At 37.3% G+C, this 23851-nt stretch overlaps 1 protein-coding gene across 2 annotated transcripts in view; it reads left to right on the top strand.

Moving 5' to 3' along the window:
* Positions 1-23851, top strand: part of PTPRD (protein tyrosine phosphatase, receptor type, D) — a 290979-nt gene that overhangs the window by 160137 nt on the left and 106991 nt on the right. The window contains exons 8-15 of one of the 2 annotated variants that reach the window (XM_010586056.1): positions 6549-6682; positions 7936-8080; positions 11465-11770; positions 12736-12929; positions 14896-14922; positions 17022-17139; positions 22198-22785; positions 23218-23315. In XM_010586056.1, the coding sequence (XP_010584358.1) occupies positions 6549-6682; positions 7936-8080; positions 11465-11770; positions 12736-12929; positions 14896-14922; positions 17022-17139; positions 22198-22785; positions 23218-23315 (1610 nt within the window). The remainder of the gene's footprint in view (positions 1-6548; positions 6683-7935; positions 8081-11464; positions 11771-12735; positions 12930-14895; positions 14923-17021; positions 17140-22197; positions 22786-23217; positions 23316-23851) is intronic. The other variant, XM_010586057.1, reaches the window with a different exon arrangement.

Raw genomic sequence — 23851 nt, 5'->3', positions numbered from 1 at the left:
ACCAAATTTTAGAATAAAGAATCTTGATATAAGCTTTAGTGTGATACTTCTTGTCGTTTTTCTTTATTTCACTAGAAAACAAAAGCTCTGTTGGTTTGTCTTCATTTAGCTGCCCAAGACACACTTCTCATATATCTTCTCATATTTTCTTCCTTTTCTTAAACTGGTCAGAAGTACACATACATTTTAACCTGTGTGTACCAGGAAAATTCTTGAGCTTTAAAATGAATGTGTGGGTTTGAGTGTGGTTTGGTTTGGGTTGGTTTGGCTTGTGTTTTAATATGCAAAGAGAGGATAGCTACTGAAGGAATTCAGAGGATCCTGGTTTTGTTCTGAGCTTAGGTAGAAAGAGGGGACAGTGAGAGATGCACAGGGTCTATTAGATAGTGGATTGTTGGAGAAAGAGAGAGAAAAAAGATATTCTGGGAAATGAATGTGTACCTGTAAACATATGCTTCTTTAACAAGAACTTACAATATGAAACATATTGTTAATTTTAAACCAAGGATTGGCAGTGGTTTGAAGACTAAGGATTATTACAGTTATAAAAGGCTAATCTTTTGAATGTATGGAAAAGGACAGTAATGAGAAGGTCAAGTATCTGACTTGCAGGGCTCATAAACAGAGCCTTAGCTTAAGGGAAATGAGTTAATGGTTCTGGAGTTCTTACTGTAAAAGAAGATTAGAAATTCAGAGGAAGGAGTCTGTAGCAAGGGAATACAGTTCTGTGTTGTAGCAAGCTAGCTACTTTGCCAGACATTTCAAATTTTTTCATGAACACATGAACAGGGAAACCTCATGTCTCTCAATCTCCACAGTACTAGTCTCCTTGTGAAGCATTTCATGGAAAAGGACTTCTACAAGGGAAGGGTTGAGAGCACACAGCTGGAAACTCAGCTGTGATGCGAGGAAGCAGGTGGAAGGAGGATAATGTGGAGCTGAGGTGGGGTGCAGGATGGGTTTTAAGTGACAAAATTCCCCTTAAGGAATGTTTCTGGTCAGGTAGGAAAGAATATTTAAGCTTTTGAATAATCCCTCTGCTCTCAAAGCACAGTTAACTTCTGTTACATGCCCTAGTCTCTGTGTTTACTTCATTTAAATGCTAACATGATGACACCAATATTCAGGATCTTACCCTCACACACTGATTTTTCTAGCTTTTAATCTCCCTTTCCTCTGTTTAGAACACAAAATAGGGTATGGTGGTTTGGTTTTTTTAATATGATTTTTTCCTAGTCCAGAATTCTGATTTTTGCAAATATGTGCATGAGTCCTGGAAATGCACACACATTACTTTTGTTGCTGAACTTAATTATGGAAAAATACAGCCTGAAATAATTTTAAGATGACTCTACTGCTACACTGTAGAAATAAAGTGTACACAGAATTACTCTGAAAAATAATTCATCTCTTCACTGTGTTCTCTAGTCATTCAGACAAGACTATGCAGACTCTGTCTTTAAGACTGACCAACATGTTTCATTTTTTTCTGTGTGCTCCCTCAATGTCAGTTACACATATTATTTTAAGAAAGCGGTTATTTTTCGGAAAATGTGCTATGCTTTTCAGACATTTAAAGTGTATTTTAGTTAATTATTTTGAGTACTGTGGTTCTGTGTTTGACACTGCAGAACTGCAAGCCTCAGCTATCTTCAGACTCATTTGAAGAGGTTATTTCTGTTGTAGCAGACAGAGGGAGAGCAGATGCACATATAGTTCGTACATTACCCATTTTATTTTGTAATTATATTACATGAGAATTTGGCATTTCAAAAAGTACAAGTATTGTTTTACAAAACAAAAACTCCAGAGCACATTAACTCTTCAACTGTAAGAGCTTCTCTGTAGAGCTTCATGCTTCTTCCAGAGCAAGCAGAAGCATGAACTCTTGGTCCCTTTCAGTCGCCAGTTGATTGTAAATTCTCTTGATCTGTCTGTTGTCCTTTGCAAAACTGATTCCTAATTGAACTGATAGGGTTTTGCTCTAGGTATAGATTTCACCCTGTGAATGTCACGGGGCCCTTTCTAGCCTGGAGACTCTCCTCTTTTTCCAGCATCACTTGCAAACCCAGCACAGCCCTGGAGTGTTTTTCTGGTTACCTCAGCCAGCTGAGGAGCTGTACAGGGAACTAAAGTGCCTTCCCGATTTGAGATCCCATTTTATGATTCTGTTCTGGCACTTGAATAAGGGATGGACGTAGAACCACGTATGAAGGACAAGGTCCAGCAATCTGTGTTTGTTTCTGGTTATCCAGCAGTAAACATGGAGGACTAGGCAAGCAAAGGTGTAGAACTTGGTATGAAGTTTTGAAAAGACTAACTCTGGACTTCCTTCTTTGTTTTGTCACTGCATTGTAGTGTTTCATCGTTTGTACTATGTCATGTTTACAAGCAAGAAATAAAAAGAGGTATACCAGTACACAGGGAAGTTACTGGTTTTGACACACGTTTGTAGAGCACATTGACCTCAAAGCAGAAAAAACATAAAAGACGATATTGAGAGAATGCTCATGCAAAAAGATCCCGTTCAGTGAGCTGGCCATGTACAGCACTAATGTGGAAAGTTAGATTTTATCTGTGTAATTAAAAACACTTCAGCAAGAGTATAAAGTCCGCTTACATATATTTTCCAGTTTCCCTAGGTTTTTTCCATCTCTGAAGGAGACTAGTACCTTCTGTCAGCTCCTCCAGCTTAGCTTAGTTCCCAAGTGCCACTGAAGAATTTTTTGAACAGTTGTTGTGTGTTCTAGGCATAAATCCTAAATAGTTTAAAAGTTATCATTCCACTTTCTTATCTGGTACTTTTTCTTTGCCTTAAGCCTTGGGTTCCCTACCAGAGTTTATTGGTAATACGGTTTGTTTAGTTTCTATTATTTTGTTTTTGTTTTCTTTCTCCTCCATCATCTTTATGTGTTTGGAGCAATGTGGCTTTCCCTGTCACCTCTTTCTTCTGTCAGTGTTTTTAGCTTCAGAGTTGCCTAACTGGCTGAAAAATGTGAGGGGAGCCTGGATTTTGCAGTAAGATATTTTGGCAAACAGCATTTGTGAAAGTCCAATTAACCATCAACTTGTCTTATAAAATGATAGAGAATTGCAGACCTAAGACAATAAAGGTGGTTTTTTTAAAGGAATACTTGAAGGATGAAGCTCTTAAAACGTGCAGAGACACAGGATATACCCTTCATTCTCCATCTGCTGCCATATTTATTCAAACGGATGGTACCAGCCTTCATGTGGGTCACTTGACTGGTCATTTACTATTACTGTCTGGCTGTGTTCTACAGTTCATGTACCTGTACGTTAATCACAGATCATAGCATCACAGGACAATTCAGGCTGGTAGGGTGATCTTCTGGGGAGCTCTGCAGCCCCAGCTCCTGTCCAGAGCAAGCTCAGCCATGGGGTCAGACTGGACTGCTCAGGTCTTCACCCAGTTGAGGCATAAAACCTTCCAAGGCTTGAGACAGTCCAACTTCCCTTGGCCCTGGCTCCACCACTGGGGTGTCCTCATGGGGAAAAGGCTTCTCCTTATCTCTGGCCTGCGCCTCTCGTGTCTCGGCAGCTTGTGCCACCGTCTCTCGCTCTCCTGCCATGCACCGCTGTGAAGAGCCCAGCTGCGTCTCTTCCGTCCCTCCCACTGATGGTGGAGATGCTGTTGCATGCCCCTGAAACTATCCCTTCTCCCAGTTGAAGCAGCACCAGTCTTAGAGTGTCTCTTTGCAGGGCAAGGGCCCCCAGCACAGAGCCATCTTGCTGAGGCTCAAAAACAGAGGCAGTACCCAAATGCAGTCTGATGGGCACTGAGGAGAAGGGACAATCCCTGCCCTCCCCTGGCTCTCAGGGCCATCTGCTGCTGACACGACCCCAGGCACCACTGCTCTTTGTTGCTACCTGGGCACAGGGCTGGCCCAGCTCAGCTTGCTGCCTGCCACGGCCCAGGGCCATCCCCCACAGCTGCTCCCTGGCCCCACCAGCCCCAGCCTGCATCCCTGCAGCACTCTGCCTCCCTGGGAAAGGGCTGGCTGAACTTCATGAGGAACCATTGGCCTGTTCCTCCCCCCTCTCCAGCTCCATCTTAACAGCAGCCTGGCCCTCAAATGTATCAACTGGTCCCACACAGCTTGATGACGTCTGCAAACTTGGAATATGTGCCCTCCATCCCCTCCTCCAGGTCACTAATAGAGATGTCGAACACAAGATGGATAGCATGACACAGATAACATAAGCTGCTGTTTGACTTTCTATGACCAGGCAAAGGTGATTTTGTAACTCCAACCATGCTGCTCAGTTACTTTGCCAAAATAATTTTTTCCTATCCTTTCATACAAATTGAAAAGAATAATTTTCTCCACAGTTCAGTTTTAGCAGTTTTTAGCTTTTTTCAGATGAAGCAAACAAAATCCCTACAGCCAGGTACCTGCCTGAGTTTCATGAGATACATTTGGATCAACCTGTAGCAAAATGAACACTTCCAAATCACTGTCTAGACTCCAGATTTTATTATTAAGTTTTGGCAAGCCTGCAGTGGGGTTCCACATCTGCTTTAAGCCATCTTCAACAGGAGACAAATCTGCAGCAGTTGTCTGATCGTTACTGAGGAGTGTTTTGAAGCAGCTAACCTAAAAAAGTTCATAGAATCATAGAATGGTTTGGGTTGGAAAGGACATTAAAGATCATCTAGTCCCAACCCCCCTGGCCAAGGGCAGGGACACCTTCCACTTGATCAGGTTGCTCAAAGCCCCATCCAACCTGGCCTGGAACACTTCCAGGGATGGGGCATCCACAACCTCTCTGGGCAACTTGTTCCGGTGCCTCACCACCCTCAGTGAAGAAGTTGTAATGTTCACCCAGTAAATGCATTTATACAACTATGCTATAGATTTGCCAAGTTAAAGTTTGATATAGTGTTATTTCAGAATCTGTTTCAAAGTTAGAAATTATCCAGTTATTCCACTCGCTCCCTCTTAATTTCAAATTCATTCAATTTTAAAAGGATAAGATTAGAAGTATTTCTGTGAAAAATGCTCTGTTGCTATTTCCTGTAATTGCTCCTTGTGCATTGTGATCTTTTCCCTTTTGCACTTTGCAATACCCAGGAAGTGATCTCTTTTTACACCAGGCATCTTTTAGAAAAATAGCTAATTACCCCTATCCTTTTTTCTTCCCATAAAGAGACTTGGTTTCCTGTTCACCCTCATTACCTCAGAAATAGGCAACATCCTTCTACACCTTTCCTTTTCTATTTTGTCCTGTTTCTGGAAAAAAAAAAAAAAAAAAAGTGAATGTTAGGGACTTGCAGCCTCCACACAGGAGCTTGAATATGCACTTCATATTGACAGGTTATCTGTCTGTTTAAAGGTTAGATATCAAACCTGCACCAGCGTACACAAGGGCAGTGTTATCCACAGAGTGACATTCTGTAGAAGTCTGGGGAAGATAAGAATTACAATCACAAATTATTTTTACCTTTTGCTCCATCGTGTTTTTAAGACTTTTACTGTATAAAAGAAACATACTTGTAATGCTGCAATAAAATTCTACCCCCAAAAATGATTGTGAAACAATCATTATTGTCACATCCTACTTGTCACACCTGTTCTCAGTATGTTCTAAGAAGTGCATCTCATATTTTTCTCTTAAAAGATAAAAGCATGCCACATATTAATCTTGAAAAGCTAGAAATGCTGTGGAATACGGTTTCATGCCTTATCAACAGCACTTCTAACTGAAAGTAACAGGGTTGTATTTTGTTCTCTTTTCCCAGTCAGTCTTATTATTTGCAGAAATAAATGAGGGTAACATTTAGTCTGGATAATTTCTGTGACCATTACACAAGACATAACAACAGAGAATGTTCTTGACTACTGGAATCAAAGTTACATTTTTAGTTATTGCAGTTAGAAAGTGTTACTAGAAATTCAGCTATATTGATAAAAATACCAGTCATTAAAAGGATAGAAATATGTCACTTAATGAGAATGTTAATGAAGATCTCTTCAGTAGTTTATAACTTCTTCAGGTTACAAAAACATTCAATATTTAGGTGTCTTCTTAAAAAGCAGAACTTGGTTAGTATCTTAGTTAGTTATGAGCTGAGCAAACCATTTTCAGATTTGGAAATGCATATAATGGTTTTAACACTTTATTCTTGACTGTTCCAGCCAATCTTATGTAATACTAGCATTTCCCCATATACACACACATACATACAGGTACATATTCGCCATTTCAGACATAGGTTATTAGACTGCTGGTATTCATCACCAGGCTTCTGTTCAATTGCATTTCAGGTATGTGTGCAGTATTTACACTGTGAAGTGTTTGTTTGAAATCCTTGATAATTTGTGACATGAGAAATATATCATTACTCTTTTTCTGAGCACAGATTAATTTATTTCATAGTACAGTTAATCAATTTGTTTAAGTTCAGTAAGTTCAATGAAAGTAATATTGTGTGAAATATTCAGATAATAGTTTAAACGGTTTGAAGATAAGTGTTGAACTAGCCAAATAAACCGTTGGCAACACTGCTCAACTTTTTTCCTTAGTGCCTGGTCAGCCGTTGAACTTCAAAGCAGAACCTGAGTCTGAAACGAGTATATTACTTTCCTGGACACCTCCACGCTCTGATACTATTTCCAGCTATGAACTGGTTTACAAAGATGGGGAGCACGGGGAGGAGGTAAGTGAAGAAACTATACGTCTTTTAAATCTTTGGTGAGTCAGACATAAAATGCTGCAATGGTTTAGAATTGATGGATTAGTCACTTTGTTTAGTACAAATAAGAATAGACTGACAGTGTGTAAACAGCAGAAAATGCTGTCAATGGTTACTAGCCAGTGGAACTTTGTTGTTGTTCGCAACGAGTCCTGCACAGAAGTTGCATCCAGTTTCAGACATTGATCATATCTCTCCAGGCCTGCTCCTCTAAAAAGGCTTGGAAGCAGAAGTGTTTTGGGGCATGTTATGGACTCATTAAGATTTTTTGCACTTATACTTGGACTTTGAAGTCTATTTTCAGCCTTAGAGAATTTTTGTTTCTCTTTGCCACCACATAAGAGAGTTCTCAAGTTTCTCTACACTTTCAGTAATATTTGGGAAGAAAATAGGGTTTTTTTCTAAAGATAAAAACCTGCTATGGACTTTTTCTGTACCATTATTTCTTAAAAAAATTTCAGTTTGAGGACCGCAGTGGTGTTAGTACCAGAGAATTTAGAATAAACTGTTCTTCTGATACGGAAAACATGTGATATTGCCAGGTGTCCCAGACAAAAGAAAAAAGCCAGCAGTCTCAGAAGGCAGCAGAGGAGTGTCAGGTTCATTGATTTCTCCTGCATCATCAGCTCATTGCTGATGTTTCAACTGAGCTTATGTTTATGGCGTATTCACACATAGACTGTGAATGCATAAGCTTATTGTGTGGGAGGGGACCAGATCCATACTTCACTTCCAAATAGGACACAGGCCTCTGCTTAATAAGTTACCCTTTGGAAGAATTTGCTTCTTAATAATTTGAACACAAATTTAACTATGAGGTTAAAGCCAAGATTACTCTCATTATAAAACCCTGCAGTTCACTGTCATAAGAAGTAACTATAGGTAAGGCTTTGTTCACGTGTTACTGTCTGAAAAGCCTTTTATACTTTGTACACAGCTATTGCTTCCTCAAACAGTCAAACAATATTTCTGGCTATGGGTTTCACCCATTAAGCTGTCAGCTTCAAAATATATCATTCCTTAACCTGTGTTTGTCAAAAGTAACATATTCATTTTTGTTTTGGTTTAGTTTGGTTTTGTTCTAATTAATTTTCTTGAATTTAATTTTTTCTCAATGGGGTTATGATCAGAGTATAAAAGCATTTCTTTGACAGGCAATATACGGAATTCAGAGTCACTGAATATTAATCAAGACTCCTCTTATTACCTACCTTTAGCAACGGGTTTCCACTGAACCTGCTACATCTTATCGCCTGCAAGGCTTACGGCCAAACAGCTTGTACTTATTCCGTCTAGCTGCACGTTCTCCGCAAGGCCTGGGTGCTTCGACAGCAGAAATCTCAGCAAGAACCATGCAGTCAAGTAGGTGTCTTTCCTTGCTAAATTTATTCCCTTGTCTTAGTATTTCTCGAAGAGATTAATCTCAGTAGCCCAGAGAGGCAGCAACAGAGAAAAGGGCAAAATGATGAAACTACAGCATTCATGGTGCTTAATAGAGCAAAAGAATGCTTAAAATGTATATTTTTGTAGGTGTATTATGCGAGTGGCTCTTACATCACTTCAGAAAAAAAACTCTATAAACCAGTGTCTAAGGAGACAATATTATGCTTTCGTAATAATAATTTATTTTATGCTATCATAGGATAAAATGTTTTATCATGCAATAGTTGTACATTAATAACAGTCCTCCACCCATAAAATTCCACCTGCCCAGTCTGCAGATTTCCTGTAATACTAGGTTGTTCTTGAAGCATCTCCCTGAAGTACAAAAATTTTGTAGAGTGGGTCAGGTTGAATATTTCAGACTGGACCAAAAATTTTCTCGTAACTGTTCTTCTATAGTAGCTAATCATTCTGATTTTAAGTTAGATTTTTTTTAATCTAGGCTTTTTATGATGTTCAGTGAATTTTTACACCAGTAGAAAAATTGTCTTCTCACTGCATGCTTATGGAAACAGTGTCATGAAAATCATCACATATCTCTGCAAATGAAATGCAAAAATTTGTCAGGGATTTATATATACATTTTAAAATATTCAAATTAAGACTTAATTAAAACAATCAGATATTCAAGGATGATGTCCAGAAGTGCTGCTCTTGCCTGATGAGTTATGCTTTCCTGACAGTTTGCATTACACTGTATCATTTTAAAACTTAGTGCAGTTCTATTTGTATTTGTTTTAAATTTAATGGCCTTTTCTTAAAGTAGTATTATTCAAAACAGAAAATTCAGATTCTCAATTGACATGATGCTTTTTAATTTGCAGTCATGACAGATGTGATTACACCATCATTCTTTGTTAGTGTTTTATATTAATAGTAATTAGTGTGACTGGAGATACAGTGCTGCAGACCTTTAACCAAAGCTAGATGTCCTTCTGAAGCATTTCTAAGGCATTTAGAATAAGCATAAATGAAGATTATATAACACAAGGCTAGTTTAGAGATAGTGGCAAGGCACCTTTTAATTTTAGTAATCCAAAATCAGTAATTTGATGAAGAAAAAGGTATTTATTTATTCTGGGAGCCATTTCAGCTATTTAGAATGCTCATTCTATTATACTGGGTGAAGATTGCTTAGGCTGTGCATACAGAATAAACATCTAGAGGCCAAAGTTGCATGTTCCATATATAAGTACATTGCCATTTTTCCCTTCTTGAATATGAGAATATGTTATGCTTTTTTCTTATAACTTCAGATGGTAGGAAAATCCAATTGATTTCAGTGAGCTGACCCTGGTTAATTGCTGAAAAGATTGCAAAATCTTTTTTACAAAAATTGTGTATTTTAAGAAGAAAGTATATGCATTAATAAAACTGGTTACACAAGTAGCCTATGGATTATCCTTGGTTACATAAATGCAATATTTTGCATTTTCAGAGTATAATGGATTAAAAATTAATAAACTTATATGAGTTTATTAGCAATATTCACCAGAATACGCTATTGCCTTTCATCTTGGTTTCAGAGAAAGATGCTGGAGGGATTTATTTCTTTACATATAAGATCCTTAAGGGTCATTTTACTTGTATTTTACTTCCTGCACAAGTTGATGGTAGAAGGGGACCAACATGTTTTGAGTACTTGGTTACTGAATTAGCCTAAAAAAACACGCCCAAATGTGATAATTCTCATCTGTCCCCCCATCCACCTCCTCTAGTTAGTTGAAATGCTGGTACATTCCCTTCTGTTTTCCCTTCAGAAGAGCAGTGTACCATACTGAGTAAAAAGCCATTGATCCCTGTAGAAGAGCTGCAGGGAACCGAAAGATACATGTGTAAATGCAATAGGTCACAGCAGGGTCCTAGGCTTTCTCTGTTGCTTTAATTTTGTTTGATGTGCCTAGTATAAGTGCCAGAAATCCATTTGTTTCTTTTTTCCCTTAGGAAATGCAAGAAAATAGTAGGGGGAAAGAAAAAAAAAAGTGCCATAAAGAGCTTGCACCCCAAATTTATGTTTTCCTTACAAGACAGAAGTCAGAAATAGGAAAGGAGTCCACGTCCACTACTTCTACGAGTGAATTTGAACTGTGGCTCCTATTTGGTGCAGTGAATGATCTCAGTTAGTAAGCATAGACTTTGCTAAGTCAAAGTACATTTAAGCACATAAATGCATACCTAACTTTCAGTACCTGAATTGCCTTACTGAAAGCAATGGAATGACATACATGCTTAAATGCTCTGGAGCCCAGAAAAGGTAGATATGCTAAGACACTCTTTCAAGTACAAAGCAGTAAAGGTGAGCACTTTTGCTCTGGAAGATTGGTGCTGGTGACAAGAGATGAAACAAAGTCAGCATCTCTCACCATTCTGATGTGCTGAGCTTGTGAACTCTCTTTGTAAAATGAATACCTGCTTTCTTGACACATTGTTTGGGGGTAGATTTTTTTTTTTCCCTATAGAAGTTACCTACATTACTGGTAGGATTTAATTCTTTGCTAGCAAAGGTGTCTCCAAGAGGAGTTAAAAAAATAAAACTGACAGCTGATCTAGGGTAAGTACAAGTTACAGTCAGAATCAACAAGCCTGTCACTTTTTCCTGGTAGGTAAATCTTTGACTAAGACTTTCTTCATCCTCTATTGACTGCATGCTCCTAGTATGTTGGCTACAATAAAAGTTTCAGTAAATGCTTTCCATTTAAACGTAATTTGCGGTTGACTTGTGCCAGGCAGACTCAGTTATAAAAAAAAACTGAAAAAATAGGTTTTCAGGTGGGGAGGCTACAAAAATGGCAATTTATGGAGCAATTTCTAGCAATTATTGCAAGTTTTTAGGAGTTCTTTAAAAAAGAGAACTTTTCTCAAAGAAAGTAAACCCACTTGAAGGGGCTATGTCCAAATTTGCAAGTAAATACATGTCATGTGTCATTTAAAATATTATAGCTTGCACTAATTGCAATGATTATAAAGATAGATCAGTAGTCATAGAAGTGTCACGTTTTTGTTTTATTTCAAGAAGAATTTTAATTACAGGTAGGTAATATTATTTTGAGGTTTCATTTTCATGTATTTCCCCTACATCCTTTTTCACCATTTAGTTGGTTTATTCATTTTCAGTTTCCTCATGTTAATAAGCCAAGGTGCATATGATTATCTGATGTTTTGCCTTTTTAAGTTTCTACTTTTTGGGGTTTATTTTTTATTTTCATTTGGTTGTCTTTTTATTTATTTTTTTCTTTTGTTCATTTTTTTCAATCACTCCTATCCTTTCACTCAAATCCTCCTTTAACCCACTACTGAAATTAGAGCCATCAGCTCCTCCTCAAGACATTAGTTGCACAAGCCCCAGCTCCACTAGCATTTTGGTAAGTTGGAAACCTCCACCGGTGGAAAAACAGAACGGCATTATCACTGAATACTCCATCAAGTACATTGGGATTGATGGAGAAGATGTCAAGCCCCATGAAATTTTGGGAATTTCCTCGGACAGTACCCAATACCTTTTGGAACAGCTGGAAAAATGGACTGAGTACCGGATCTCTGTGACTGCCCACACTGATGTTGGACCTGGCCCAGAGAGCTTAGCAGTATTGATTCGGACAGATGAAGATGGTATGTTGCCTCCACTACATCAGTTTGCGCCTCTATGACTCTCTGTCGATCTGCTGTCTTTTGTATAGCCTAACAGTATTTTTTTCTGCTCCTCTTTTTTTCCCAAATCACAGATATTATCAACCTTTGAGTTTTTTAATCAAAGACTTGTCCTTTCTACACCATTTTTATATTTGTGGTTTTGGGTTTTTTAAACAGAAAGTACCTTTTTATGAGTGACATGATTTTGCTGCCCCTTTAAGACCATACATATCCTTCTTGCTCCTCTTTTAACATAAAAAAACTCTCAGGGGGAAATCTTTCTGCCTTTTCCTTGATTTTACAGTCATTTTTATTTTTAAACACTTATGTCTATGAACCTTTTTTCAGGTTTTGGTGTGTTTTTTTTACTGCTTTCTTGTTCCATGTTGTGCTTTTTGATTTCTGGTTTTTGGGGGGTGGGTTGGTTTTTTGTTGTTTGATTTTTTTTATCTTGGAAAACTGATGCTCCACACGTTTTCTTTTCTTCCATGCTTGAAAGTGACAGAAGACAGCCCTATTGCGAGCCTCCTTTTTACACTAATGAAAAAAAAACAAACAAACAAAGAATTTAGCAAACAAAAATAAGGGAAACTTTTTTTGAAATCTTTTGTGGTTTTATTATTAGTAGTATTAGTATTATTTCAATGATTAAAATATCTCTTTGTACTATAATGCTTTGAATTTCAAAGCATCTTCCTTGGCTTTTGTACATTTTTACATGTTTTTCTATTTCTCTAATACTCTTTTTTCTTCCATTTTTTGCATCAGTCATGTTTTTTGATCTTTTCACTGAAAGGTAGAGCAGATGGTTGAGCATTTTCATTTGTTGAACAATTTGTATTCTTCAAAGAAAACTTAGTGAGTCTGCCCTTTAAAAAAAAAAGCAAAAGGCATGGGTGGGACAGGTGCCTGTAATTCTCTTCTGTCCAATGATGTTGTTCCAGTTCCTAGTGGTCCTCCTCGCAAAGTCGAGGTAGAGGCTGTCAACTCTACTGCTGTTAAAGTGTCATGGCGCTCGCCTGTCCCCAGTAAGCAGCATGGTCAGATCCGAGGATACCAGGTCCACTACGTGAGGATGGAAAATGGAGAGCCGAAGGGTCAGCCCATGCTAAAGGACGTCATGCTGGCTGATGCACAGGTAATTAGGGCATTTTATGTTCTTTTCTAGGTCACAGTGAAAACATTTTGTGTACCAGAGAGCTATCCAGAATAGCCTTTTTTTCTTTCTATATTTCAGCCTATCAGCTAACGTTTTTTACCTCATTTTAACAACTTTTTTTTCAGAATACTTACATTTAAAGGTTCTTGAGCAAACCTAGGCACCCTTTTCTGTATAGATGTGCAACTAAATGCTAAGCTGTTTCATTCTACTGGCTCTCCTAAACCTGGAGACTTCACCCTATACCTATGCTCTGAAGTGTTAAAGCACCAGGTTGATCTGAGCTGGGTCACAGTCAATGTATCAACCCGTGCACTGCCTGATCCACATACCTGATACTTCTTTCTTTCAATGAAAAACCTAGAATCATTAGAAGCCTGTGTTAGCCCATTATTACAGTATTTCTGTCATTAGCGTGTATCCATCTCGCCACGCATTTCACAGGAGATGAATGTATTAGTGAAACTTTAGAAATCACTAAGGTATTTATATTTGTCATTACTCGTATCAATAACTGTGCAACAGAATGAGTAGAGTTTAAATAAGTACGGGGTTACTTATATTGCAGAATGTCCCATCTGTTTTATAAACTATGAGACATGATGAAATCAAAAGTCTGATCACATCAAGTTTAAAAAGCTTCTAAAAATAGGATTTTACTGATTGGGATACACTAGTGCTCTGTAACACTGAAGGTTCCCAAAGCTCCTGGTCCTGGAGGAGTCATCCTAAATGGAAACTATTATCAAGTACACACCTCTCACTGCTAGCTCTCAATTTATGACTGGAATGACCGGAAATGATAAGAAAATATCAGCCTAACATGAAGTAAAGAGTTAAATTTGCCTCTTAATCACTTTATGTGAATAAACAAATGGTTTTTGTTTCTTTTTCTCTTGTTTCTTTTTCCAGTCTTAGTTCTAAATTCCAGCTCTGCAGGTACCTTTTTTGAAAACAGGTCTCTTACACCTGCATTTTGCTGATGACCTTATTCTCAAAGTATTGTCTCTGTTCCTGGAGGTCTTTGTTGCAGTTTTACCTGCCAGTCTGTCTATCTATCAATGTGTACTTAGTTACCTATTTTGCGAAACATGGTGTTCTTACAGCTTAAATTCAGTGGAGAGAAAGATGGAAACAGATGGGGAGGCGGGAAAGGAAAGGGCAAAGGGAGAGGAGATGGAAAAGGAGATGATGCTGCACTTTGGTTCTCCCCTTCCTTGCACAGATTTTCACTTTCAACTTACATGTGGTAGCAGTTTAAAATAATTTTAAACACTGAGAAGGTCAGGAACAGGAGACTAGATGAGATATTTGAGCCCAAATATCATAAAGGCAAAAGTCGCATTTCTTTTTTTGCCAAGTTTGGCTTTGACCTGCCTGTTTGCCATTGGTTCACTCTGGATCGTCACCTCCTTTCTCCTTCCGGCATTCCTTCCTGCGTATCATACTTCTGTGATTATGTGATCAGGGCTTGTGCAGGTATGGAGACCATGATGGTAAAACATCAGTGTAGTTAGGTTTCAAGACTAAAACATCCTACTATTAATTTAAACAAGGCATTGAATTCATTTGGGAGACGCAAGCATATAGCCTAGTAACATGAATAAATAAACCAGGTAGCTTTTAATTCTGCCTTGGTAGCTTTTATTAATACAATCTATTATAAAATAGTACATAGTACAAGAGGATTCATTACTTATTTCATCTTTCAAGGAAAGAGAAGTGGCTGGGTTTTAGGGAGAGCAGAAATGGAATTTAAAATGCCTGGCCTGATTACATTAACCAAATTCTATGTGATTTTACATGATTAATTCAAATTGTACATGATTTTTCCAGACACCTTTAGTATTTATTTTACTATTAAGAAGAAAACATTACCTCAGCCAGGCTACAAATCTCTTCATTTCTTTTGTTTTTCCTTCCAACATTCTTTACTCTCAATCAGTGGGAATATGATGATGCTACTGAACATGTGAGTAGTTTTTGACTGGCCAGAAAAACATTGTGTGTTCGGTTTGGGATTTTTTTTTCTTTTTGCTTGTTTGCTTGTAGCCTCTTTTATTTTTTTTTTTATTTTTTGGTTTTGGTTTGGTTTGGTTTGGTTTTTGTTTTTTTCATTTGCAAAAATGCATGCTCCTAACATCAAAGGTTTTTCCCTTATGGCACTTTTTTTTTTCTTCTTCTTTTCCCATGGAGAGTGGCTGTTACTGTTGCTTGCTTGTTCTGGGGTTTAGCATGATGCCAAAATGTACAGAACTGGTTTGCATTTTCTTCTTTTTGATGGCTGTCACTCTCTTTGCCTCACAATTTCCTCTTTACAAGAAGGTGCTAGAAAAATTAAGCAAAAGTGGTTCAGAGTTGCCTATCAATAGTCAGATTTTTCTGTATTCATTTTAATGTTAACTTTTTTTTATGTAGCTGAAAGGTGAAGTCAGTTGTGCTTTCTTTTTGGTAACTTGATAAATGTGTTTTCTATGCTATCAGTAAAGCCAAATGCCCTGCAATGTTTATGCCCAATAGCGTTTGCTGTATCCAAATCACATCTTTAAATGACAGCACTACATGCAATATCTTTTACACCATGAGGTACTGTTTGGTTTCGATGAGGCTAATATCTTCATCACTGTTTAAAAGGATGGCATTTTTTTTTTCTTTTACAATTTTATTCTGTTAATATTGGGTGCAGTTTCCTTATGAAATATGAGAAATCTGTCTTACTGATTTTGGCCTTTGGATCAATTCAGTTCTGAGATAGAGTTTAAGGGGGGGGGAGGGGTGTAGATTTTTTTAATGTGTTTTTATTTTATTTGAGCTATTTTGCCCACTTGTTCTGATAATTACCTTGTTATTTCTATATTGCTAATACTGACTTGCTAATAACTGACTGTAAATACAATGCTGTATTCTAATCACATCTGTACTAAGCTCATACCCACTATCTTGAAAAATCCATTTACTGTAGATAGTCTGACCTGTAATTTTTGCATTAACTTTTATGGTTGTTGCATCTAAGGAGTGTGTGATTGCACATTCACCATTTATTCTAGTTGCATAAATATACCATCTCTCTAGAAGGAGTGAAATTTAGTGTAAATCTATTCAGGCATGTGAAAATGCAAAGGACTGCTCCAGTGGTTACAGACTGGAAGCTCATGAGTTGGGAACTTTGGGCCAGTCAGATGCCTACAGATACTGTCCTTTTATATTTGCATATAAAATTTATAGATGTCAAGGCTTAAATTCCTCTAGCTGCCCTTATAGCATGACACAAGCTTAGTTCATTTCAGGTGGCTGGGACTTCACCTTCTTCTGTGTGTGTATACATGTGCGTGCACGGGCATGTGTAAAAAGATTCCCCTTGCTTTGACACTTACAGTTTGGTCTTGCTCCCATTCACTTGTACTAGCTGAAGAGCTACTTGTTTTGTAGCTGCTGTCGTTAGATTGAGGGCCATCAGATTTATTCTCTGACCAGATTTTTAATGGTGTTTTAGGTAGTTCTTTTAGACCTGAGGAGTGAGTTGTTTCTGAAGTCCTTGTACAATCCAACCAGTGACACAGGTTGCAGTGAAAGTGTTACAAAAGTAACAAGGCTTTCTTGTTCAGCTAACCCATCATTACTTACAAAGTGTAGATACAAATGCAAGACTTCTCTTACTAGGCATTTTATAACTGTATCAGTGGTGTCCTGTGAATGACTAAGTTAAATGGAGTTTCTCATATCTACATATGCATGCATTTCACAATATCAGTAGTATTCCTGAGGCAAGGTATTTCAGAAGGCTTTATTCACTGTTCACACCACTAAGCCTTTGGCCTTGTGCCTTAAACAACCTGTGGCATTCTATTTAGAAGTGTGCTGTCTTTTATTGCTTAAGTGAGTGAAACATCTTGCATTATGAAGTATTTCACACAGAACAGTCTGTTGGTGCTCTCAAATGCTTGCTATCACTGCCAGTAGCACAAAAGTGCACACACAGTGTGTAACATACAGGGGTTGTCTGAAGGATTCCATGCTCTCCTGGAAAACAATCTATTTTTAATAAATTGTTCTTGGTTTATTTCATCTTAGGAAATGATAATTTCTGGGCTTCAGCCTGAAACTACATACTCCTTCACTGTGACAGCCTATACAACAAAAGGTGATGGAGCACGCAGCAAGCCCAAACTGATATCTACTACTGGTGCAGGTAATACTCACATACCCAGTAATCTCTGAATAATTCTTTGACTTTTCCTGCTAGTGTTTTGCTCCTACTATTTGGAAGTCTCTTGGTGTGTAAAAAGTGTTTGTAGGACATAGGGTTTTCTGTTTCAGTATTTGGCCCTTTGTTTATTTAGGTAAAAACAGAACAAGCGTCCCCCTTTGTCCCCTTCTCAGTTCAAGATGTGGCCAAAATATAATAGCTAACTTTATACTTCCTAGTAGCTCTTCCATTGTGATCGGTGTCTTCTTGGAAAGGAAAAAGCAGAAATTCAGAGCTGAGAAGGATATTTGAAAAACTAGTGAAGGGCTTCTCAAGATCTTTGTGAGAGCAGCAATGTTGCTGCCTGTCAGTAAGAACACTGAAAGAACCTATCTGTATGACAGTCACAACTTATCTCAGAAGAATGTGATTATTAAAGCAGAGAATTAGAAAACAGAATGAAAGTCCAGCCTGTGAAACCCTGAAACCCATATTGCTTCAGTGGCAATCCGAGGCATAAACTGAGGCAAAATACACCATTCCACTGTGTTCAGTCTGCATTTGATCACAGGTGTTACTAGATGGTGGGTATCTTGATTGCATGACCAATTCAGCTGATTCAGTTAGCACTGATGGGATAAGCTGAATTGCTTTTAGATGAGGAACAAACTTTTTAAAATTTAAATGGTTTACTGTAGCATAGCTTAACCAAGTGATGCCAATGCAGCCTTAGTGTGGTGTTCACATACATGTGTTCATGGCCTGTAGGTGTTCATTTTCCGGGTTTTGTAGTATAGCCATTAAGGATATTCTGTTACAATCACATGGAAACCTTTGCAGGACCTTACAAGCTCTCTTAATAACTCTATATTGTTTATGCTAATATATAAAGTCCAAAAGGCATATGTATTTGTATTTAGACTGATTGACTCAATTTTTAAAACCATCACTGAATGTAAAGCACATCTTGTACTAACGTCAGAAACATCTATATCCATGTCTTATCATCTTCCTTGGAAAAATCTCAGTCTTGATGGCTCAATATATCATATAGTTTCGTTTCAGATTTTAGAATAACTTCTAGTCATTAGTCTTGACTGATGCTGAAACCTACCCTCCAACTTCTTACCTTTCCTGAATTCTCAAGGTCTGGGAAAAAAAAGTGATATATGCTCCTCGCTTGCATTTGAACTTGATTTAAGAAAACAGACACTTGATCCATTATTCTTTTTCAAGTTCAGTTCCCATTTTAAATAAAAACAATTATAAAGATTATAATTTGGTTAGTTTCTAGACATAAACATAGTCCATGCAGACCTGCTTGCAAAACTTAAAGCTTCTGTGCATTTAGTCCTTATTGACTATTCATGTTTCACTCTTACAAGATCTCTGATGCTTCTACTTTAGAAAGATAAATAAATCCCATGTGCCATAAAACCCTAAGTGACTGAAGAGCAACTGAGAATCAGAGACATGCCTGTAAATGTAATACATATTACACTGTTCTTGCTGTTTACTTTACGCTGTGGACAAGTAATGTTTGTTCCTGGTCTCTAGGATAATAAATAGTTGCCATTTCACTCCTTCATACATTCCAGGTTGTATGAACACCTCTTCAGTTGCTGTTACAGCTTGCTGTGGTTGAGCTTTTTTTGTAAGGAAAACTCATATACAGGTTTTTGAAAAAGGAGATAACAAATATAGTCAGTACCAAAAGTTTCCAGCTCACTGTCTTTCTATGAGAATATATGAGGCAGGTGAAGGAATGATGCATTCCTACCAGGAGCTTGTAGGTCTGAAATACACCTTCCTGTTCTCTGAGAGTTTCCATTTGATTATTTTTTTTTTTCCTAAAAAAGAGCTATTCAAATACTACAATAAAGCAAATGAAGGATCTGACTTTCTAGTCTGATTTTTAAAGATTTAGGTCAGGTGCAGCTGGATTAGAATGAGTGAGATTATATCCGTAAGAGATGTGAAAGGAGAATAAAGGTCTAAATTTTTGTTGGAGAAGCTTACTATTCATAAGATATTCAGATGGTAACTATTCAGCTGTGTCCAGTTAGTGATATAAAAGCATCATTTACATTTTTAGATGGGAAAGATTCACCAAATGTAAGTGAGCCTACAGTATAGTAACTGCAGTTATTAGTGAAGTCACTGAATACAGTTAATATTTTCACTCCAGTGTGCTTTTGTCTTATATTTCATTTCCTTTCCTAGTTTTTGAAATCAGATGAAAGAAAAAATGTTACTGAACATTTCCAAGTCAAAGTATTTGAAAATCTTAAATTACTTGGGGCAGAAATTACAAAATATGTGGTTAATGAGACCTTGATAAAAATTAAGACTTACTAAGTGATATCATATAATTTTTATGGAGAATTTAATCAGACCTTTAAATTCTGGGTCGTAGTAGTTGAAGAATTTCATAGCACAACCGCTTGTCCAGTATTTAGAATTTACTCTCTGTGCTGGACAGCACTCTTGAAATACAGATTTCAGCTAGGAGGAGAAAATTGATGTGAAGATGGTGGTGTACTGTATAGCAGCTAACAGAAACAAATTACTTCAGGTAATTTGGCAAAGACAGCTTGCATGAGCTTCTACTAGTAATGGCATGCCATTACAATTGTTTGGTGTAATGACTGTTGCAAAGGGGTGTGTGAGAGACATCTTGCTGTGTAGTAACAGAGGTGGATTTCACTAGATCAGAGAATATAATTTTTCATGGTCAATTTCACTTAATTTGGGCTCTATCAGAAGAAGTTTCTACATAGAGCTATTCCATGAGGCTGCTGTATATAGGACTGCATAGAATCCTGCCATTTGTCCGACCAGACTGTAATATTCACAAGTGATCATACTAAAAGAAAATGTTAACTGAAAGCTATCTAGAAATAAAGAGAGAGAAAATTTTTCTTTATCAATAGTTGCATGTTAACAAAAAGGAAATTCATACACTCCACAAAATCAGATAGACTCCATATTAAAAAAAAAAAAAAGTGACTGTTGTTATTTACCATTTTAATCACAGGGTGTTTTATTGGATAAGTAAGCTTTATTAGTTCCCCTGTTCTGATCAAGAGCAAGTAGTAATTTATTTCTTTCTCTGTAGTTACCACAAAGGTTAAAAAATAGTTCTAGCTGTGAGGTCTGCTACAACAAAAAAAAGCAATTTATCACAAAAATAATTTAGTGACACCTTCCAGCAGTCTCTCCTCTAGAAAGCTGAAGGAGTTATTCTATTTGTGTGGACTCTTCTCTTTCATATGCTCCATTGGTTTCAGTAATAGTTATAATGTAGAGAAAAATATGGCCTGCAAAAGGCATTCACAGCCTTTTCTTTGTTCTGTAAAGGCTCATAATAATAAATGAGGAAAAGTCAGGACTAGTCAGAGAGGTATTCTTTATGCAGCAGAAAGTGTAGGAAAAAACTTACAAAATTCCTGGGAATAACACTTGCAGGTGAAGTAGGCACTTAAAAGGAAGGATATTTGGAAAATGTATATAAAAACTAGCTATAATTCTTATGGAATTAGAAGTACTGTCATGATTTATGACAGATATAATGAGGAAAGAGCTCATTAAATGCAGGATTTTCTTCAAGCCATACCATTCCTCCCTCATTATTCCTAATTCATTACAGAATGGTAGTCAGAACTTCTGACAATAAGAATCTGATTTGCTGGTTGCCTGAGAACTGAAGATAAGTAATAAAATCCACTGAAGTATTTTAATACAGGAACCAGAGCTCACAGTGCAGCAGATACATTCACTTGGGAAGGCCTTGAATGTGGATGGAACTAATTAGTCTTCATGGAAGACTGTGATATCATGGCACTGCTACTCCCAAACCATTCCAGTCTCTTGACCTGTCAGGCATTGGTACACAATATACACCAAATTTCTAAATAGTTGTGGATAAGCTTCATTATCAAATAAGTCATTGTAATAGAAACAGACTATTTTTAAATATAAATATTAATGAAAATATACATTAAATATGTATATATATAAATGAATATGAATAAATGAATAAATAAAAATAAATATATAAATTAAATAGAAACAGTAAATGAGAGCAATTGATATTGGGACTCCAGTAACGTACACCATATAAGTTGTGTAATGGGATTTCCCCCTTGATTAGGGCTAATTCGATCCTCTAGACTGAATGTCCTCACCACACTTACCATCTGAACTTCTCTGAAAGACAAAACATCAGTTTAGACCAATAGGTCCCAATTAAGGATTTGAGTGTATCTGGTGTGCAGGTTGAGAAGCACTTCCAATTTAGTCTTCTTCAAAACAAATCCAGTTCACATGCACCAAGACCATGCTGGAAACTAAATCATATGTGATAAGACAGGACAATCAAGAAATTAAATTCCAAACTGTACTACCACTCCAAGCTGAAACAGCCCATGCTGGAGGTTTTTTGTGTATGGAAAGTGGAATGATAGGGTTCTATCATACATAGTAATGATGGTTGATGACAAGGTTGGTCTCATGTCCCTTTTACCACATTTAACTATCAATGGCAAAAGTTATGTTAGATACATCTAGAAACTTGTAATTTCTTCATTACTACTATGACTACTACTACTACTACCATTATTATTATTACAAATTATTTTTCCATTTACAGGAATGGCAGAAATGTGCCTTGGATTAAATTAATGAATACTTATGACAATACTCATTTCTTGCAAGCAGGGATTTGTAAGTGAGACAGAACGATTCATAAGATGTCTGTTTGAAGTTTTACTTCTTGACTTGTGTTCCTAAGTCCTGTGCCTCTGAATGTTCTCTGTACTTAGAAATAATGGTAAGGGAAAAAAACAACAAACAACAATAAATGTCTTTACTATCGTAGCTCATTATACTGTATGACTCGGTAGTGCAGGAGGCAAACATTATTTCTTCATAAGACATTAATTTGTGGAACTCAAAGCGAGGGAAGAGAAAATTTATCCCTATTCCTGCTAAAACTAGCCTCAAGAATTGTACATGCAATTCTGTTTGTATTTATCATCTTTAAATAACATTGTGCTACAGTTCCAGGCAAACCTCGGCTTGTGATTAGCCACACACAGATGAACACGGCTTTAATTCAGTGGCACCCTCCTCTGGACACTTTTGGCCCGCTGCAGGGTTATCGCCTGAAGTTTGGTCGCAAAGACATGGATACATTTACAACCATGGAGTTCTCAGAGAATGAAGATCACTTCACAGCCACAGACATTCACAAAGGAGCTTCTTACGTCTTCAGGCTCTCAGCTAGAAATAAAGTGGGCTTTGGGGAGGAGATGGTTAAAGAGATTTCTGTTCCTGAAGAGGCACCCAGTGGATTTCCCCAAAATCTCCACTCGGAAAGCTCTACTTCTACATCAGTTCAATTAACTTGGCAGATGCCACTCTTGGCAGAGAGAAATGGCATTATCACGAAATATACCATCTTGTACAGAGATATCAATGTTGCTTACCAGCCAGTTGAACTCCCTGTTGTTCCTGCTGATACCACTATGACACTTTCTGGCTTAAAACCAGATACCACATATGATGTAAAAGTACGTGCCCACACAAGCAAAGGGCCTGGTCCATATAGTCCAAGTGTCCAGTTCAGGACACTACCCGTGGATCAAGGTAGGATTTGTCTGCTTATGGCGTTGACCTTTAAAGGAGTATCGGTCTTTGGATATCAGTGTTTTTGAAGCTGTAAATAAAACTGGCCAGCCCATTCATAAAGATAGGTTCATCAAATACAAAAGGTAAAGTATGTAAATCTTAATATGTTTTGGATGCCTTAGAATTCAGTTGTCCCTTGCCAAGCAAGTTCTGGCTAACATCGTCACAATATTTTCAGGTAAGGAAAATGTACATGTTGGGTTGTCACTGGATAAGAGTGAGAATGAGTTAAAATGTGATATTTAAATATGAACAAACAGGTAGGAGAATTGAATCCTTGTTATTTTTTGGCATAAATGGAAAGCTAATACTCCCAGGTAGCAGTGGAAATATGACAAGATCTAAGGTCCAAGATACTGTTTATATACATTGTTTCTTTTTTTCCAGCAGTGTTTGCAAAAAATTTTCATGTTAAAGCAGTAATGAAGACTTCTGTTTTGCTGTCCTGGGAAATTCCAGAAAATTACAATTCAGCCTTGCCTTTCAAAGTAAGTTACTTTCTATTTGTATGAGGGAAACTATAGAAACTAGAGGATGTCATTTACCTGGCTAAGTAGCTTACTGAGCATGTGGATTTTTTTTTGGTATTGCTGTATTTAAGAATGCAAACTAATCAGCAATATCGACTGAAGCTGTTAAATACAGTCATTTGGCAATATGAGCTCTTTACTGTTGTGGCAGTATTTCCAAGTCAGGCTTATACTGGTTGTTATGCATGGTATGAAGACCTTACTAGTTTGTAGTTCGTTGCTACTATATTTTAGAGAAAACAGTGAAAGAAAAGAAAGGTTTTCTTCTCTTTTTTTGTTATTTCTGTAGTGGCTGTAACTGAGTACCATTTTGGTTTTGGTGTCCTCACATTTACAACAACACATTTGTGCATTATAACTCTTCTACTCCACTAACTTATAGCATTAGGCAGATAAAGAGACTCAGTGTAACGTGCAGACTGGCTGGCATTTCTTCTGCATCATTCTTCATCACTTGTCATCTCAGGCAGTGGCGAGTGAAGATCAGTATTTTA

The sequence above is a fragment of the Haliaeetus leucocephalus genome, unplaced genomic scaffold (genome assembly GCF_000737465.1).
Source record: "Haliaeetus leucocephalus isolate CR32 unplaced genomic scaffold, Haliaeetus_leucocephalus-4.0 Scaffold139, whole genome shotgun sequence".
NCBI lineage: Eukaryota > Metazoa > Chordata > Aves > Accipitriformes > Accipitridae > Haliaeetus > Haliaeetus leucocephalus.
This window is presented reverse-complemented; position numbering and strand designations above follow the sequence as displayed.